This window comes from Mobula hypostoma, chromosome 19, assembly GCF_963921235.1.
Source record: "Mobula hypostoma chromosome 19, sMobHyp1.1, whole genome shotgun sequence".
NCBI classification, from domain to species: Eukaryota; Metazoa; Chordata; class Chondrichthyes; order Myliobatiformes; family Myliobatidae; genus Mobula; species Mobula hypostoma.
Window position 1 is genome coordinate 51,154,705 of NC_086115.1, and position 12,574 is coordinate 51,167,278.

The following is a 12,574-nucleotide window of genomic DNA, read 5'->3' on the forward strand; positions in this document are numbered from 1 at the left end:
GGGAAGAAACTGCTCCTCAAACATTGAGTGTGTGCCTTACGACTGACTCTTGTACATCTTGTACATCTTGATTGTAGCAATGAGAAGAGGGCATGTCCCGGATGATTGGGGGGAGGGGGGTGGGGGGTTGGTACTTAATGATTGATGCCATCTTTTTGAAGGTATCCTCAATACTAGGGAGAATAGTACCATAATGAAGTTTGCAACTTACGAGGGGTGATTGATAAGTTTGTGGCCTAAGGTAGAAGGAGTCAATTTTTGAAAACCGAGCACATTTATTTTTCAACATAGTCCCCTCCTACATTTACACACTTAGTCCAGTGATCGTGGAGCATACGCATCTTGGACCTCCAGAAAGTGCCCACAGCAGGGGTGATTGATAAGATCGTGGCCTGAGGTGGAATGAGTTATACAGTTCTTGCTATGTGCACATGCAGTTCAACTTCTTGAGTGATTATGCAGAAAGTTTGAACTTAATAACATCTCCTTCTACCTTAGGCCACGAACTTATCAATTGCCCCTCGTACATCAGCTCTTTCCAAGTCTTTGCAGTGTCTGCTCCATACCAGATGGTGATGCAACTGGTTAGAATGCTGTCCATGGTACATCTGTGGAAATTTGTGCATGTCTTCGGTGACCTGCAGCAGTTAGAAAAAGCAATATACAGTATTTCCTGGTCAGAATGGTGTGTGCCTTGGAAGGCAACTTCTAGGCAGTGTTGTGTGTTCCTTAATTTGGCCTGATAATTGTAGCATATTCTGAATAGGCAGTTTTGCAGAAGGAGGAGTCCAGTAGGAATAGTAAAGTCAGCAGAAAGTACACACTTTCCAAATTGTGCCTTAATTGGATGTGCATCTTCCTGCCTTGGGATATCGTAAGATCTTTGAAATTTATGGTAGAAGTGGTGCGCTATGTTTTGTTTTACCTATGAAAGTTCTAAATTTTAATTTAGAGAAGAGGAAAATTTGCATATATTTATACTCGGTCAGGCCATCCCCTCTTCTAACTATTTCTCTCTTTATAACAGTGTAATGGTTTTCCTCCTTGCTTAAAAGAAGCATGAGTCTGCTTTCACATTTCCCAAAGGCACAATGTCCATTCACGTTCTCCTGTTTATGGAAAATTCTTCACCTCCTCGCAAGTCTAGAAGACATATGATCCCTTTGAACTCTGTGAAATAGAGGGCCAGCTATATCAGTTTTGCAAGAAATGGGTGTGCCCAGCCCTAAAGACTTTAAATTCAATAAGAGTTGGACCATGCATCTTATTCAATCATCAGGTCATTCTGCAGGACCTAGGTAAAAAATGTTAACGTGTGGGGTGTGTGTAAGATACCTGCTTTAAGCTATGATGTGAAAATTGTAAAGGCCGTGATTTATCTTTTGATGGACAACATCCCATGCACCATCAATCTACAGGCCATGACACTCAGGGACTTAGGTTATATTATTAACAATTTTTGTGTCTGTATGTTTTACTGCTATCGTACTTTTATGTGGCTTACGCTGTTTTTGACTGCTGGTATTGTCATTATATCTTGGCCCCATAGGAATGCTGTTTCATTTGGCAGTATTCACGTGTATGGTTGAATGACAACTAACCTTGAACGTGAACTTAAACTTGAACTCATTGGCCTGTTAATGTCTTTTTTGTGTAGAAAGTTTTGTGTTGAAAACTCTAATTCAAGCAGGAGGTACATTTCTGTCCATAATTTAAAATAATGATTGACAGTGCAAGGATACCACTAAATGAAAAGTGCCACAACTGATTAAACTTTCTCAATGTTATGACTTTCTAAGTTGACAATGATCAAGAGTGTGGCCATGATTTATGCTCTGGAAACCATAAGCAAATTAGTTGTGTTCCATTCAAATATAGTTGCTTTAGATTACACGTTTGTTCCTTTATCCCAATAGTGATGTTCAGCAGTACGTCCCTGTGATTAATGTTGCTATGGCCTCATTAGGATGGTTCTTGGGGAACAATGACAGTTTGTAGGAAAGAAACACCATTATTCCTGGTCTATCCACAGACATGTCAGGAAATGTAGAGGAGGCTTGACCCATACACAGAGCAGCGGAGATAATTTAGCATTGAGCAATCACTTTAATGATAAATTGCAAAATAATAAGCCGCGAGGGGCCACAAAATGAGAGAGAATGAATACTTAACATAACAAGGCAACAAGGTAACCTCTACTTCCTTAGGAGTTTCTGGAGATTTGGCACGACATCTAAAAGTTTGAAAACTTCTATAGATGTGTAGCAGAGAGCAATGTTCCCTCTAATTTGCAGTGACCAGTATGCGCAAAAGTCTTGTGCTGTGTAATTTTTTTGCCCAGTGACACAGTGTGTGTGCTCTGAATTTTGAAGTGGAAGTAAACCTGAAGCTAACCTAAGGATAATAAACTAACAAGTCCAGTTTGTTGTTCATTGTGTGACGAGAATACACATAAAATTAAGATGTTTGCTGGCCTGGGTTAGCCTCAGTGACATCAGCAAGTGGTCTGCCACCTGCCCTCAGGGGAAGGAGAGATAAGGAACAATGGAGCAGCGTCTGGAGATGTGTAATGAAGGGGCGGGGGAGAGAGAACTGTCTGGAGCGGCTCCCCCCTTTGAACTTTGAACTGTTTGAAGTGATGGACAAGCGATGCCCCAGCAGGGGGATAAAAAGGGACAGGTTCGCTAAGGCGACACACACGCCACCCGAGGTAACGAGACCCTGGAAGCGGTACACTTCTCACGAGTCGGTGGGAAGTACCAGACAACGGCCAGGGTGGAAAGATACGATCAGCAGGAACCCGGTGTGTGTCCACCCTTGCCTGGGTGCCGGCTTCACTGCAGAGGATCGACCGCATCTGGAGGAGGGGACACAGTCGGTGACCTCAGGTGACATCACCAAGGACCCGCCCAAAATCGCCGGTCTGTGAGTGAAGCCGTGTCTGAATGATCAGTTGTTCCTGTTCTCTCTCTCTCTTCCCCAACGTTGTCCATCGCCATGGCAACGATTACTGCGAACTGAACTACTAAACTGGACTGAACTTTGAGTCACTTTGAAATTTGGTCATTTACCCCTAGACAACGATAGAGCTTGATTGATGCTGTTATCTTAATTCTGTGCACATGTGTGTTTAGCATCGCTGAACTGTTGCATTTATTATCCTTTCGATTACTGTGTTGCTTGTTCCTTTAATAAAACTTTCTTAGTTCTAGTACTCCAGACTCCAACTGAGTGATCCATTTCTGCTGGTTTGGCAACCCAGTTACGGGGTACGTAACAATTGTTTAAAAGAAATATAATAATACACATCAATAAGTCTTGTGTCTTACAGACTATACAAGAGCATGTAATAATCTCAATTTTTTTATGTTATTAAAGTTGTTTGAAATGGTCAAACAAAACTTATAAAATGACAAAGCTTGCTGACAAAATACCTTGATAGGTATTTTATTTGGAAATTATAGCATACAGCACAGATTTTGTAGCTTAGTTACATAAGAGACATAAAGTTGAACAAGATAATGAACATATGTAAGTTGCTTAGTCATTTTTTCTCTCTCCTGTCTTTGGCATTTGTCTGTTCTTTGTAAACTCTGTCAAGACTAATAAATAGTTGACTATTTATTGCACAAGCAAACTGAATGACTTCAAACTTGCAGATGAAAACACACATCTCCGTGATCAGAAGGTTTGTTTTTCAGGGGATGTATTCAGTGGTTTCACTCTGCCTTCTCGACTTTCATGTAGTCGAAGACAGTGTTTTAATTTGATAAATATTAATCAAAAGTGTTTCATTAATCTGAGATGACTGAAAAATGGCATATCCCGGCGTCAAAAAAGGATAGCATGGGGTTTTGGGCTGTAGAATTTCCACACGCCTGCACGGTGACAGCTGCAAACATGCAAGGTCTGCTATCAGCTGCAGAGTGATATATTACAAGAACTAAAAGCAGGTTAGGTGATGAAATCTGGTTACTATGTCACAACTTGAAATAATCACTTTAATATGTTGAAATATAGTTAACAAGCCAATGAGGTAGAGGGTGACAACTTTTTGTGTGCAGATTAAGTTCCTTTGTGCATTAATAGCAAAAGATGTGTGCACGCGCACATCCTAGAGAGAACATTGGTGGAGAGTATATTGATTGGCTGCATCACAGACTGCTATGGAAACACCAGTGCCCTTGAATGGAAAATCCTGGAGAAAAGTAGTGGATATGGCCCAGTCCATCACAGGTAAAGCCCTCCCAACTATTGAGCACATCTACATGAAATACTGTCGTAGAAAAGCAGCATCCATTTACAGGGACTTCGGCCAAACAGCACATGCTCTCTTCTTGCTGCTGCCATCGAGAAGAAAATCTAGGAGCCTCGGGACTCTCAGCACAAGTTCAGGAACAAGTTATTATTCCTCAGCCATCAGGCTCTTGAATCAAAGAGCATAACTTCACTCAACTTTACTTTACCCATCATGACATGTTCCCACAATGAATGGACTCACTTTCAAAGACTCTTCATTTCATGTTCACAATATTTATTGCTTTTTTCATTATTATTTCTCTCGCTTTGTATTTGCACAGTTTTTGTCTTCTGTTCTCTGGTTGAATTCTAAAGTTGAGTGGTCTTTCATTGGCTCTGTTATGGTTATTATTCTATAGATTTAATGAGTATGCCCACAAGAAAATGAATCTAGGGTTGTATATGGTGACATATATAGTATGTACTTTTATAATAGATTTACTTTGAACTTTTTAACTGAAGGCTAGGAATGACTGGTTGAAACTGACTGGTTTTTATGGGTGAACAAGAACTGTGGATCAAAGTTGGGTTGGGTTTAAATAGGCTGCAGGTGATGTGTTTGAAATGAGTGACATGTCTCCTGTTAGCTGGATTGAGACTGGTAGGTGCCTGCCTCTGCAGGCCTGACAATGCAGCTTTCCTGTTGTTGCTAAAATTACTCCCCGGTGTGCTACATGCCAATCCTGACTGCAGTATGCATCATTCTTAAATTAATATTTTTACAGGAAATATTAGACTCCAAATTATTCTTCCACAGTTTGACAGTGATTTGCATTTGTTGTTGCAGAGAGCATGTTTAAACATCCATTATGAGTGGATGAGTTGAAGTGAGTTTAAAGATAGCATTCACTCTGGTTGTAACTTGTCTCACATATTAGATAGGTTTTCTTGTACCACAGATGCAACTTCAGATGTGAAAAACAAATGATCTTCTTTCTGCATCTATTCTGCGTTTCTTGCAGAAGGTGACAGCACTGAACCAGGAAGAGGGTGAGGAATGACAAATTGACAAGAAAAGCAGTTGAAGCAACATCTAAGAGGATGTTAAGCTATTTTCAATTATCAAAGGTTTAGATAATTACACTTTATAATGATATGATGAGTAATTCAGTTATATCACATATTAATCATGTTCAAAGTACATTAAGTAGTATTACATACAATCTATGCCGGCAATGCTTAGTTATTAAGTTTTGACAGAAGTGTATCAAATTCAACAGAGAGCAACAGGGAAGCAAAACAATTAGATTTGATTAGATTAGATTCAACTTTATTGTCATTGTGCCAAGTACAGATACAAAGCCAATGAAATGCAGTTAACATCTGACCAGAAATGCAAAAAATAGTGTTATTTACAAAATAGCTGCGAATAAAAAGTGCTACAGCACACAAATATAAAAGTACTGAGACAGTACAATATGGATGCAATACTATTTAGCGCTGTGATGTGAGGTTCAGCAGGGTCACAGCCTCAGGGAAGAAGCTCTTCCTGTGCCTGCTGGGGCGGGAGCGGAGGCTCCTGTAGCGCCTACCGGATGGGAGGAGAGTAAAAAGTCCATGGTTAGGGTGAGATGCATCCTTGATAATGCTTTTCACCCTGCCCAGGCAGCGTTTATGGTAGATGTTCTCAATGGTGGGCAACTGGGTGCCAATAATCCACTCGGCAGTTTTCACCGCACGCTGGAGTGCTTTGCGGTCCGATATGGGACAATTGCCATACCACACTGAGATGCAGTTGGTGAGTATGCTCTCAATGGTACAGCAGTAAAAGTCCGTCAGTATCCTGGGACAGAGGTGAGCTTTCTTGATGCTCCGCAGGAAATAAAGATGCTGTTGCGCCTCTTTTATCAGGATGGTGGAGTTCAGGGACTGGATGAAATCCTCAGAAATGTGGACACCAAGAAATTTGAAGTTTGATACATGCTTCACTACAGCTCAATTGATGTAGATGGGGACGTGAGTGTGACTTCTAGCATGCTTGAAGTCCACAATGATCTCCTTGGTCTTCTGGGTGTTAAAGGCCATGTTGTTGTCGGCACACCATGCTGCCAGGTGCTGGACCTCGTCCCTGTACGCTGTCTCGTCATCCCCTCTGATCAGGCCAACCACCGTGGTGTCGTCTGCGAACTTGATTATGGAGTTAGAACCATGTACAGGAATGCAGTCATAGGTGAAAAGGGAGTACAGAAGAGGGCTGAGCACACAGCCTTGAGTCACGCTGGTGTTCAGGGTGAGAGTGGACGAGGAGAGGTTGTCTAACTTAACTGATTGGAGTCTGTTAGTCAGAGGGATGAGCTGATACCAAGCTGGCAAAGTTTAGCAATCAGCTTGGAGGGGATCATAGTATTGAATGCCGAACTAAAGTCAATGAACAGCATTCTGACGTAAGAATTGGGGCTGTCCATGTGGGTCAGGGCAGAGTGAAGTGCTGTGGAGATGGCGTCGTCTGTTGACCTGTTGGTGCGATAGGTGAATTGATGGGGGTCAAGGGTAGTGGGCAGACAGGATATCAGATGTGATAGAACCAGTCTCTCAAAAAAGGACTTTGCAATGATGGGGGTGAGTGCAACTGGGTGGAAGCCATTCAGGCCCGTGGCAGTGGAATGCTTCAGCACTGGCACGATGGTGGCGATCTTGAAGCTTGTGGGGACAACTGCCTGGGCCAGGGACAGATTAAAAATGTCTGTGAAGACCCCGGCCAACTGCCCTGCACAGACTCTGAGCATGTGGCCAGGTATTCCATCCGGACCAGCTGCCTTCCGTACATTCACCCTGCTCAGGGTGGCACAAACATCGGAGGTGGAAAGTGAGAGAGGCAGTTCACCAGGTGGGAGATCCGCTTTGAGGGTGACCTCCTTGTCCTCTCAGCCAAAGCGGGCGTAGAAGTAATTGAGCTCATCAGGGAGGGAAGCAGAGCTGGAACGGGGCACAGTACTAGGTGGTTTGAAGTCTGTAATGACCTGTATGCCATGCCACATGCACTGGGGTCCGAGGAGTTGAAATGCTCCTCGATTCTTTGTTTGTGTATGTGTTTAGCCTGAGAGATTCCCCTCCTCAGGTTGGCCCTGGCTGAGCTGTAAGCCTCCCGGTCCCCAGACCTGAAGGTTGAACGTCTGGCTTTGACTTTTATTTGTTTTTGTGATGTCACTTGATCTACACACTTGTTGATGTGCTCAAGGACAGAGTTGGTATATAAATCAATGTTAATCTGAGAGTCTGTGGTAGCATGGGAATAATGTGAGTATGACAATAGGAAATGTCTAAAATGCTTAGCTATTCAAGCAGTATTTGTGGAACAGGAAATTGGGTGAATGTTTAAAGTCGACAACTTTACATCAGAATGATTAAGCGATATCTGCAATAAAATAACCAAACGCCTCTGTTCAAATGAATTAAATGTTCATATCCTGTTTCCTAACAAAAACAGTCTGCGTCATGTCTGCATCATATCTGCATGTTTTATCAAAATGCTGTTTCGAATGCAGTTGATATGTCTTTACTGAGAGATTTTCTGGGAGAACAGATATCACCTTGGATGTACAATCTGTACTACAAATTAAAATCGTCTGTCAGGCTCATATGTCTAAAACCAAATTGGCAAAGTTTTATCCTGATATTAGTCCCTGGTGTGACAAATGCAAAGGAGGTGAGGCCTCCCTTATTCATATGTATTGGGCCTGTTCTATTTTGGAAAGATGTCTTTTTGACTTTTATCTTCTATATTAAATTGTCATTTGGAACCTGATCTTTTGATTGTTCTTTTCGGTATTTCTCAAGACTTTGACAAGCATTTGATCCCAGCTAAACGGTGAACATTGTCTTTTGCCTCTCTTTTAGCTTGATGTGCAGTACTCCTTAAGTGGAGAGATGTAGTTCCAACTACCCATGTTCAATGGCTTAGGGATATTATGTCTTGTTTAGATCTTGAAAAGATTTACTGTTCACTTTTTAATTCAGACATAAAGTTCCATAAGGTGTGGGGACCTTACCTTGAATATTTTCATAATTCTCACCTAGATTGACAGGTGTTTTTATTTTTCTTCCCTTGATAGTCAGATCCTGCATTTCCAGCTTTCTTTGATTCTTTGAGTAGGTAGCAGGCTGCTTTATTATTATTATTATTATTATTATTCATTTCTCTTTTTACTAAAATACATGGTTCTGGGGTGATAAAAGTTTATCTCCAATGTCCTTTCAAATATTTATACTTGTAATATAATGGTTGGCTTGGAGTTGGATAGTGAGTGGGTTGGGTGCTTTCCTTGCTAATTTTTTTAATATGGGTGACTTGCTCATTTGTTAAGATATGTATTATTGCTATTTTTATCTGTATTGCAATGATCCTTCTATTTATGCTATTGATTTTTTTCTTCTACACTGTAGTTTGTAGAAAATCATAAAGAAAATATTTTTTTAATCGTCTGCCTACCCTTGTGTTGGTATGGACAAAGTTATTGGGTGTTTTCTTATAAACAACTCTCTTTCCTTTACATTAAATTTCATTATATTTAAATTAAAGAAGGACAAAGCTGGAAACATCAGGAAGTCCAAGAAAATACCTTATTGATCGGATTTTTCCCCTTGCAGGAGTGACTGGGTGACATCATACTGTGTTTTGTTGAGCAATGACAGCTATAGTTGGGTCACTGTTAAGAATGGATCAGATGATATGGTGAGTGACAATATTCTGAATTAATTTATATGTGTAAAGATAGAAAAACTACATAAAGTTGTGTCGAACTAATGTAAATTAAAGGTAATTAGCATATACAAAACATGAATGTGAAAGAAAGGAATGACTCATTTTGTGTAATATTCATTGGGGAAACACTGAAATTCTTTGCATTGTAGTGAATTGTGGAGGAATCTTCCTATCAGCTCCTCATCCAGGTGTTGTGCATTTAATATATCAGCAATAGTTGAATAAGATTGCAAATATATCGGTTGATTAAGCATCCTTTGTTGTTTAAGTATTTTATTATGGTTATATTGCACTAAATATGTGAGTGGAAAATGTTATCACGCTACTGCATCATTTATGTGCACCTCATTTAAAGTAAAAACGAACTAAGACCCGTTTTCCTAGGCTCCCATCTTTTTCTTGCAATTAGTTTTAAGTTTTTGAGTTACAAAACTTAACAGTGACGACGAGGAAGTTTTAAACTAACCCGACATGACTACCCACCTATTGAAGCACAGTGAGACATTCAGGATAAACAAAAAAAGCACAGCGAGAAACAGTTAAGTTTTTTAAAAATGCCTAGCGAGAAACGGTTAAGTTTTTTTAAAAAAGCATAGCATATCGGGTAGACAAAAATAAATGGAAGAGAAAAAGCTAAAAAGTCAAGTTGCAGTTTCAAAACGAGCTCTAATCTGCATGTTGTTGACGAAACATCTGATAATGATGAGAGAGACACAGGACTAGGTAATTTTGAGATTTATAATGTGTAAACTAATAAGGGACAAGCAATGTAGCTTACACCAGAACTGAATTGTAAGTCAAATAAAATGGAATTGGACACTGGCTCAGATGTTACAGTCATTCCACAAAATGAGTTTGAACAGCGTTTGAAAGATACTGAACAGAAGCCTGCGGATATACAGTCAGTCAGTCAGTCAGTGGGTGCCGTCCCGAATCTGGGGTTGGCGGCTGTGCACCTCCATCTTCTTCGATCTTGCGCTCTTTTTCTGGCCTCAGCATAACTCAACCCAGTCCATTGCCTCACATATGTGGATATGTGAGGCATTGTGGATATACAACTAAGAACATATAATGGAGAAAAGATAAATCTTGTGGGAATGACATTTGTAACAGTGAAAGATAACAACCAACATGCTTGTAAATGTAAAAACAGGAGGGCTAGCATTATGGAGCGTGATTGGTTGAGACAACTACAACTTCATCGGAGATCTATCCACCATTTGCATGGCACATGTCCTGTAATAGTCAACTGAAAGTGAATTAAGAAAGGTACTGGATGATGTCACGGCTGTCTCTGTGCTGTACACCATGAACCAATGCCCAACAGAAGGTAAGCAGGTGTTGATGCTACCTCGAGACCAAGAAAGGACAATAATATGCGGAGGACTCATGAAAATGACGAAAGCAGTGGTTAGACTACAACAGCTTTTGTAGGCAACATATCTCAGAAAGCTTGTGATATGTTAATCAAGTAGCTACTTGCGAAATGTGGCTTGGTTTTAAACTGGAAGAGCGTTCAAGGAGCTTCAGGAAAATTGCAAGCATTTGGTTTTTGAGTATAAAGAACCAGAATCTAGTCTGTGACCAATATCCAGTAACATTATTGCATGAACTTTATGTGGGAGATAAAAAGCTGCTTGTAAAAGTAGATGTAAAGGCCAAGGGCCAGTTGGATGAATGGAAGGCTAATGGAGTCAGTGGAGACATGAAAACAGAGAATTCATCAGATGATGTGAATGAGAAAACCAAAAGCACAGAGCAGTTCACTAAGGGGAGCAATAGAAGGATTAAAGAGAATATTCTAGTAAACTATATGCACCTTCCCAAGACCAAGAGGCACATCCTAGAATAGAAAAAAAAGGAAAAGAAAGAGGAGGATGAAGAGGATAAATGAGACCTAATTTCTCAAGAAATTAGCAAAGTCAGATATACTCACAAGGAAACGAGAAGGAAAAGGAAAGCAAGAATAAGAATGGCAAGAAGTTGAAAAAGAGAGAAGAGATGGAGAGAAAGTATGTGTGAGAAAGAGAGAGATGTGAAAGAGAGAAGGAACGTGAGAAAGAAAAAGAGCGGGTGCAAGAGTATGAGTGGGATTGGGACTATGAGCAAATCTGTGATATGGATCATGAGGCAACCAAAGATAAGGAAAGGGAGCATGGCCAAGAAAGGGATTGAGAACAGTATAAAGAGGAAGAAAGAAGACAGAACCACGAGAGAAGCAAGGATCAAAGTAGATCTAGAGAGGAAAGCTGAGAAAAGCAGAAGAAAATCCGCCAGAGCTGTCAGAACCATTCCTTGTAGTCTCAGATACAAGAGAGAATCTGCAGATGCTGGAAGTTCAAACAACACACACAAAATGCTGGAGGAACTCAGCAAGCCGGGCAGCATCTATGGAACTAAGTACAGTCGACATTTCGGGCCAAGACCCTTCAGCAGGACTGGAGAAAGAAAGATGAGGGGTAGAGTCAAAAGGTGGGGGAAGGGAAAGAGAAACACGGGGTGATAGGTGAAACCAGGAGGGGAAGCGATGTCACAGTCCTGATCGGTTATTCCCTAGTTTCCTCTAATTTCCTTTGATTGTGCCACGGTTCCAACCGTTAATTTCCCAATTGCTTCTAATTTTTTTTGATAACGGCACACCTGGTTTCCATCAGGACCTGCAGTATAAGAACCCCGGCGTTACAAACCTTAGTTGCCAGATTGTTCGTCTTTTTCTGTGCGATAACTAATGTTTCCAGACCGCTTAGAACCGTAAGTTCTAAGCTCCAGTTTCAAGCTTTACCTATGAGACTCTGTCTCTCTGAGTCAAGGCTCCGTGTCAAGGCCCCATATCAGGGCTCCGTATCAAGATCCCTCCTGTTTGCTGTTCAGCATTTACGCCCGCGTAAGCATCCTAACTCAATCTCCGTGCCTGTGTCCTGCACTTGGGTTCGCCTCATTTGTTCCATTGCAACAAGGGATGAAGTAAATAGGTTCGAAGTTGTCTGGTGAAAGAGAAATAGGCTGGAGAAGGGGGTGTCTGACAGGTGGCCATAGAAGATCATGGAAGAAAGAAAAAGGGGGAGGAACATCAGAGGGAGGCAATGGGCAGGCAAGGAGACAGGGTGAGAGAAGGAAAAGGGGATGGGGAATGGTGAAGGAGAGGGCGGGGGGGGGCATGACTGGAATTTTGAGAAATCGATGTTTATACCATTAGGTTACAGGCTACCCAGATGGAATATAAGGTATGATTCCTCCACCTGAGTGTGGCCTCATTGCGACAGTAGAGGAGGCCATGGATTGACATATCGGAATGGGAATGGGAAGTGGAATTAAAATGTGTGGCCACTGGGAGATCCCACTTCTTCTGACAGACAGAGAGTAGGTGATCAGCGAAGTGGTATCCCAATCTATGTCAGGTCTCACCGACATACAGGAGGCCACACGGGGAGCACTGTACACAGTATATGACCCCAACAGATTCCTTCCAGGTGAGGTGACACTTCACCTGTGACTGTTTAGGGCCCTGAATGGTAGTGAGGGAGGAGGTGTAGGGGCAGGTATAGCACTTGTTCCGCTTGCAAGGATAAGTGC

At 41.4% G+C, this 12,574-nt stretch overlaps 1 protein-coding gene across 2 annotated transcripts in view; it reads left to right on the forward strand.

Annotated features, from left to right (window-relative positions):
- Positions 1-12,574, forward strand: part of LOC134359034 (inactive carboxypeptidase-like protein X2) — a 231,333-nt gene that overhangs the window by 117,860 nt on the left and 100,899 nt on the right. For both annotated transcript variants that reach the window (XM_063071868.1, XM_063071869.1), the window contains one exon: positions 8,887-8,971. In XM_063071868.1, coding sequence (XP_062927938.1) covers positions 8,887-8,971 — 85 coding nt within the window. The remainder of the gene's footprint in view (positions 1-8,886; positions 8,972-12,574) is intronic.